The sequence below is a fragment of the Protomyctophum bolini genome (genome assembly GCF_963924005.1).
Source record: "Protomyctophum bolini genome assembly, chromosome: 5".
Classification (NCBI taxonomy): Eukaryota; Metazoa; Chordata; class Actinopteri; order Myctophiformes; family Myctophidae; genus Protomyctophum; species Protomyctophum bolini.
Window position 1 is genome coordinate 342,679 of NC_137866.1, and position 7,500 is coordinate 350,178.

Consider the following 7,500-nt stretch of genomic DNA (forward strand, 5'->3'; position numbering starts at 1 on the left):
GAAGAAGCTGGTGATTTTCCACTCAAACTGATATTAAAACGCGCACGTGGACGCACGCGCGCCCATAGAAACAAAAGCTTCACTTACGCACACACACAACATAATCTCCATGCATGTAATTACAGTCAGCGGCGCGCACACCTAGCAGGTCCACACACACACACACACACACACACACACAGGAGGAGGAACAGACAGCAGAACATAAATAAACAGTCCATCTGACATCAGGTAAATAAACACATGTTTTTATTCCCATTATGTTCATGTTTACTTTCTGTTTGAAAAACCGTAAAGTTGCACCGCAGTTTGACGCTGGATTTACACAGTTTAACAATAGGCTTTGACGCTTCATTCACAGTGTAAGAATTAGAGGCTAATTGTCTACTTGTAGCGGTTCCTTTGTTGTCGCTGGAAACGCACGTTTATCATAATGGCATCATTATTATTATTATTGGATAACAATTAAAGACACCCCCCCCCCCCCATATATATATTTAGCACCTTTAATGTCGTGTTGTATTTAGCATTAAGCACAGCGTGGATAGTTTGGCGTTATTGAACTGTGATTTATTGTATTATTTTAGTTTCTAGGAGGGGCGTCAGGACCGTTTGAATGATCAGCCATGCTGTGTTGCTTTCATGTCCGGGAATAATATTATTACAGCATCATCTGAGGGTTGGCAGGAATACTGTATATTATAGCCTAATATTAACTGTATATTATAATATTATCTAGACAAGCTGTGCAAATGAAATGTTGTAAGAGAATAACTTAGTGTTTCTGTGTGGATTGTTTTCATTGATCCATCAGAATATTATGACCTTTAACCTGTGGATTGTTTTCATTGATCCATCAGAATATTATGACCTTTAACCTGTGGATTGTTTTCATTGATCCATCAGAATATTATGACCTTTAACCTGTGGATTGTTTTCATTGATCCATCAGAATATTATGACCTTTAACCTGTGGATTGTTTTGATTGATCCATCAGAATATTATGACCTTTAACCTGATGTGGATTGTTTTGATTGATCCATCAGAATATTATGACCTTTAACCTGATGTGGATTGTTTTGATTGATCCATCAGAATATTATGACCTTTAACCTGCATGTGGATTGTTTTGATTGGTCAACAATTAACACACTTTCTCTTTCATTATTAGTAATATTGAAAGAGAAAGTGTGTTGATGATGCAGAGATTGAATAACAGAGAGAGAGAGAGAGAGAGAGAGAGAGACTATAAGTTCTATAACTGCTCAATTGACCGTTTAAACACTTTATTGTTTAGCTGTTGCTAGCCTGTAGCAGCGTGTGTGTGTGCGCGTGTGCGTGTGCGTGTGCGTGTGCGTGTGCGTGTGCGTGTGTGCATTGCCTACCAAAAAGCACCACCACGTCCACTGAATCTTACTCACCAACAAGCTGTATAATTATGATATACAGCTTGTTACTGATATACAGTATATACTGATATATGGGTATAGTACTAGTATCCTACATTTAGCCACTTTACTCAAGTACATATTTATCCTACTGTATACTTAGGTTATATACCATTTTGAGGTGTTTTATTATATGTATATTTTAACTCAGTATTCATTCTACTGTCTCTCTACATCTCAGAGGAAAATGTTACACTTTTAACTTCACTGAAACCTTATAGTTACATTAACCTCTTCAGAACTGCTATGCGGTTTGAAAACAACAGCTCACAACAACAGCTCACACCTTAATTGCCACACATTGTGAGCTTGTAGATCTGCTATTGTCAAAAACGTGTGAATTGGGATGTTGTGCATAATGTATATAAACGACAGGGACTCATCATAAAGGGAAAGGAAACATATACAGTGAGGGGGAAAGGGGTGGGGGTTGAACTTCACATGTCTTAATGACTGTTGGTAGGGCGGTCCACATTTCGGTGGCAAATGAATAAATAAATAAATAGCGGACGTTGATGTGAAGCAGTTTGAAAAGCAGAGCGTAGCGCGGAGAAGAAAGCCTTTCCTTATTAGGCGTTGTTCTGAGAGACACGCACACACGGTGACACTGGCTTTCCTCTCCCCTCTGGCAGCACACTGTGTGTGCGTGTGCAAGCGCGTGTAGTGTACGTGTGCGTGTGCGCGCGCGTAGTGTGCGTGTGCGCGCGTGTAGTGTACTGTACGTGTGTGCGCGTGCTGCTCTCCTGTCATGTCTTGGAGGGACAATTATAAAACACACACACACACACACACACACACACACACATGTCACACACACTGCTATAAATGCTGCTATTCTCAAATGATCTGTACATTGTAAAACCTGAAGTGGGACATTCTGTCATATCTGTCTGTAATGAGTGAGTGATGAGTTATTCATTGTGTGTGTGTGTGTGTGTGTGTGTGTGTGTGTGTGTGTGTGTGTGTGTGTGTGTGTGTGTGATCTACAGTGAGTAATGAGTCCTCATTGAAGAATGAATGTCCCGGTTCAGGTTTTACCTTGGATCTAACCTCAGGATACCAATTAGCTGTCCTACTACTTTAATCAGACCAGTGTGTGTCCAGTGGAAACCTCGTATGAATCTGATCTTAGGTCAATGCTTATAGTTAAAACACCAAAACGGGTTCCCGTCCAGAATGGGTTAAGAATGCAGTGTAAATATACCAGATTTTAACAAACATGCTCATTTCCATCTGCAGTCCCCAGTTTAACCCATTTCAGGTTCAGGTTCAGGTTTATTTGTCATGTGTATACAGAGTATAAATACAGAGTATACATACAGAGTATACATACAGAGTATAAATACAATGAACATTATTTTGCTCAGAGCACTCTCAGTCTTACATACACAGGACATAAACAAACATCTATAGTGCAAGAAAAAGACCCCAAAAAACCAGAAAGAAAAGTGCAAGTGACAAAACAGTGCAATACAGTTCAAGGTCAGCTGTTCAGCAGCTTGACTGCCCCCTGGGGGTAGAAACTGTTACTGAGACGGGTTGGTACGAGATCTGATGCTCTGGTAGCGCTTTTTGGAAGGGAGTGGTTTGAACAGGGTGTTTGGAAGGGAGTGGTTTGAACAGGGCATTTGGAAGGGAGTGGTTTGAACAGGGCATTTGGAAGGGAGTGGTTTGAACAGGGTATTTGGAAGGGAGTGGTTTGAACAGGGTATTTGGAAGGGAGTGGTTTGAACAGGGTATTTGGAAGGGAGTGGTTTGAACAGGGTATTTGGAAGGGAGTGGTTTGAACAGGGTATTTGGAAGGGAGTGGTTTGAACAGGGTATTTGGAAGGGAGTGGTTTGAACAGGGTATTTGGAAGGGAGTGGTTTGAACAGGGCATTTGGAAGGGAGTGGTTTGAACAGGGTATTTGGAAGGGAGTGGTTTGAACAGGGTATTTGGAAGGGAGTGGTTTGAACAGGGTATTTGGAAGGGAGTGGTTTGAACAGGGTATTTGGAAGGGAGTGGTTTGAACAGGGTATTTGGAAGGGAGTGGTTTGAACAGGGTATTTGGAAGGGAGTGGTTTGAACAGGGTGTTTGGAAGGGAGTGGTTTGAACAGGGTATTTGGAAGGGAGTGGTTTGAACAGGGTATTTGGAAGGGAGTGGTTTGAACAGGGTATTTGGAAGGGAGTGGTTTGAACAGGGTATTTGGAAGGGAGTGGTTTGAACAGGGTGTTTGGAAGGGAGTGGTTTGAACAGGGTATTTGCGCGGGATGGCTGGTGTGTCTTTCATGATGTTGTGGGCTTTTTGCATACAGCGAGTGGCCTGACGTCGAAATGTATAAAACGTCTTCAAATCAGTTTTCTGAAATACCTCATGTTTCTGTCAGTGCAGGTTCTCAAACTATTTCACGTCAACGACCCCCAGAAATATGTGTAATTGGCCACCGACCCCCCCCCCCCCCCCCGAGAAGCAAAGATTTGAGTTAAAAATGTTCGCTCTGAAAGAATATATATTCAAAGATTTGCGCCACATTTTCAGCATTTTTCAAAAAGCGTGTAGATCTGCTACTTTTATGTATGTATATATATATATATATATATATATACATATATATACATATATATACAAGTATAAATACATATACAAGCTGTTCCTAAGCTGTACTAATTGATACAAACCTCCAGGTTCACTAAAGGGTCAAACAGTTCACATCAAGGTGCTTCAAGGCAGCTTGATGTGTGTGTGTGAGTGTGTGAGTGTGTGAGTGTGAGTGTGTGTGTGTGTGTGTGTGTGTGCATGCAGCAGTCATAAGAGAGTTATTATGGCTATCATGCTAACATTCCATGCAGTGCTACATGAGCACATGCACGCACACACGAACGCATGCACACACACACACACACACGGATGCACGAACGCACGCATGCACACACGCACAGTGTTACGTGAGCCCGGCAACACTTAAAAAAAGATAAACTTTGCATGGCTAAGACACCCCCCCCACCCCCCCACACACACACACACACACACACACGTCATCCATCTTCCAGGAGCAATACATCGTGTTTAACGGTCAACTGTCCCCCCCCTCCCTCCCCCCACTGTCCCCCCTACCCAAAACACGTTAGCCAACAAGCCCCCCCCCCTTCTCTCTCTCTCTCTCTCTCTCTCTCTCTCTCTCTCTCTCTCAACATGAATAAGAGGCATGTGTGTGTGACACATGCAGCCAGGGCAAAGCCTTAGTTCCTGTCCGTGTGTGTGTGTGTGTGTGTGTGTGTGTGTGTGTGTGTGTGTGTGTGTCCGTGTGTGTCCGTGTGTGTCCGTGTGTGTGTGTGTGTGTAGGAGGGAGGGGGGGAGGAGGAGGAGGGTGAGAAGTGGAAATTTACAGTCCGCGCGTTGAGAGAGTATATGGAGAGTGTTGTCACGGGAGGCTAGACCAATCAACACATAGGATTTAATTGTCTTTATCCGAGGGGCGGGCCGCTGGTTGGCTGGCTGTCGGCTCACATGTGTGTGTGTGTGTGTGTGTGTGTGTGTGTGTGTGTGTGTGTGTGTGTGTGTGTGTGTGTTCTCTGTGTGTGTGTTGGCATAAAGAGCGCTCGGGCACAGAGGAATGGTGACAGCTGAGAGCGACAGAAGGAACAACTCTATACATAGTAGACGGCAGCCATGAAAGAAATGTAAGTTTTATAAAAATATAATAAATATATATATATAGGAATATATTAAAGTCATTTTGATTTGATTCCCCCAGAGTGGATTCAATCAGAGAATATATAGGACCTCTTTTCTTGTCCGGGTGATTTAAGGACTGGATTTACATACGTTTACATTGTCGCCAAAGCAAAGTGTCACAATGCAATAAAAACTAAATACAGTTGAAGTTTGTACAGCGTGTTGTAGACAAAGCTACAGACAGAGCTACAGACAGAGCTACAGTGTCTGTCACATACATGTTATATACAGGGTATAAAGCTTTATTGAAACACTTTATGGGACAAACAAAGCTCTAAACCGATTGTTGTTGTTTGGTGCAAGCAATGACAATAAAGATCTATATGTCTTTGGGACGAATAAATAAGCAACATTTTTGTTTCTCAAAGACTATTTAAATAGTTTACAGAAAACGTGTTTAAAGTCAGCAGCTCTGTTTACATGTGGTCTACTTGGCACAGGCAGTAGTCCTTAGGGTGGTTGTATTCCATTAGAACATTAGTTCACACATCTCGCTGCCATGTTCGCACATTGTTGTATATTTCTCCCAGTAGGTGTGGGGTTTTTTTAAGTGGTGCAACCACTTCTACAACCAGCTTGCAATGTCCGTGTACCTCTTTGTGTACGTGTGTACGTCAATGAGCACGAGTTTGTGTACGTCAATGAGCGCAAGTATGTTACTTATTAATAGCAGTAGGGGGCGCCAGAAACAGAGAGAGGGGTAGTGCTGTGTCTCTAATGAGAGAGAGAGAGAGAGAGAGAGAGAGAGAGGGGAGTTGCACCACTTGGTTCACACAGGTGTGATTTTTTTTAGTGTGTCCATAGAGTCAAACTCACTTCAGGTGTGTGTAATCACAGACAGTGTCTTTAGGTGTGTGTAATCACAGACAGTGTCTTTAGGTGTGTCTCTCTGTCTGTAGCTCTGTCTTATAAGACAGTAATCAAGCCGAGAAAAAACAAAGGCGTGGATTAGCGTTTTTGCATCGTCCAAGGACAAATAGGCTCCGATTCGTGCAATATTTCTAAGGTGAAAAAAGGCAATCTTGGTAACATGATTAATGTGTGAATTAAAATTCAATTCAGAATCAATAATAACCCCCAGGTTCTTTACTGTAGCCTACTGTTACTTTCTACAGTCAGGTTGCCAAGTCTGCTTATTATTGATTCTTTCTGCTCACTAGAACCGATTATGAGAACTTCTGTCTTATCCTCATTTAGCTTGAGAAAGTTCTCACTCATCCAACATTTGATGCTAGACAGACAGGTCAACAGCGGGTCTAAAGCACAGGGATCATCTGGAGCCACAGAGAGATATAGTTGGGTATCATCAGCATAGAAATGAAAATTGACTCCGTGATTGGTAATGAGTTCGCCCAATGGCGAGGAGATGTACAAGGAGAAAAGCAGAGGACCAAGAATCGAGCCCTGTGGAATACCAGAACTGATGTCGTGTTTGTCTGAGTCAAACTCGGCTAGATTGACAAAGTAACTTCTGTTTGATAGGTAGGGCCAGGACAGGGCCGTACCAGACAGGCCTATCCAGTGCTCCAGACGCTGTATTAAAATTGAATGATCAATCGTGTCAAATGCAGCCGTTATAAGTAAGAGAACGGATACATGTTTCTTGTCAGCAGACAATCATTCATTACTTTTACAAGTGCTGTTTCTGTGCTGTGACCTTTCCTAAAGCCAGATTGGAATTTGTTATGCACATTATTGTTCTGTAGAAACACATCCAATTGATGAGAGATGCATTTTTCTAAAACCTTGCCCAGAAAGGGTAGATTTGAAATGGGTCGATAGTTACCCAAAACAGAGGGATCAAGATTGTGTTTATTGAGTAGGGGCCTAACTACAGCAGTCTTCAGTGAGTCTGGGAAGACACCTGATTGTAGAGAGCTGTTTACAATTTTTAGGATATCTCCAATCACACTGTCCAAGACCTCTTTGAGAAAGGTGGTGGGAATTGTATCCAATAAACAGGAGGATGATGTCATCTGTGATATGGTTTTGCGGAGTTCGTCTTCATCAATTGCGCAGAACGATAATAGGCTCCCCCTGGAGAGCTACCCTGGGACCATTAGCTGCTGTTTGAGGGTTTAGAGATCTACCCTGGGACCATTAGCTGCTGTTTGAGGGTTTAGAGATCTACCCTGGGACCATTAGCTGCTGTTTGAAGGTTTGCGCTAGCAGCAGCACCATTCATAATATCAGCTCTAATGTTAAAAAAATTGCAAAAAAAGCATGCAAACTCATTACACTTAGCTTTAGAGGCAGGGAATGACTGCTTGTAGGACTGGAGGGGGGGGGGGTTAAAAGTCGTTCAGGCTTTGTTATAGGCGACTGTTGACTT

At 42.5% G+C, this 7,500-nt stretch overlaps 1 protein-coding gene across 6 annotated transcripts in view; it reads left to right on the forward strand.

The window, feature by feature from the left end:
- The first annotated feature begins 119 nt into the window (after positions 1-119).
- The window catches only part of LOC308316297 (sodium- and chloride-dependent taurine transporter-like), a 48,407-nt gene continuing 41,026 nt past the window's right edge, over positions 120-7,500 (forward strand). For 5 of the 6 annotated variants that reach the window (XR_013964146.1, XR_013964147.1, XR_013964148.1 and 2 more), the window contains exons 1-2: positions 152-231; positions 5,028-5,113. Coding sequence is in view for 1 of the 6 variants with exons in the window: in XM_080764821.1 (XP_080620947.1) it covers positions 5,103-5,113 (11 nt within the window). In the remaining 5 variants the exon portion in view is untranslated. Of the gene's footprint in view, positions 232-5,027; positions 5,114-7,500 lie in introns of all 6 variants that reach the window. The other variant, XM_080764822.1, reaches the window with a different exon arrangement.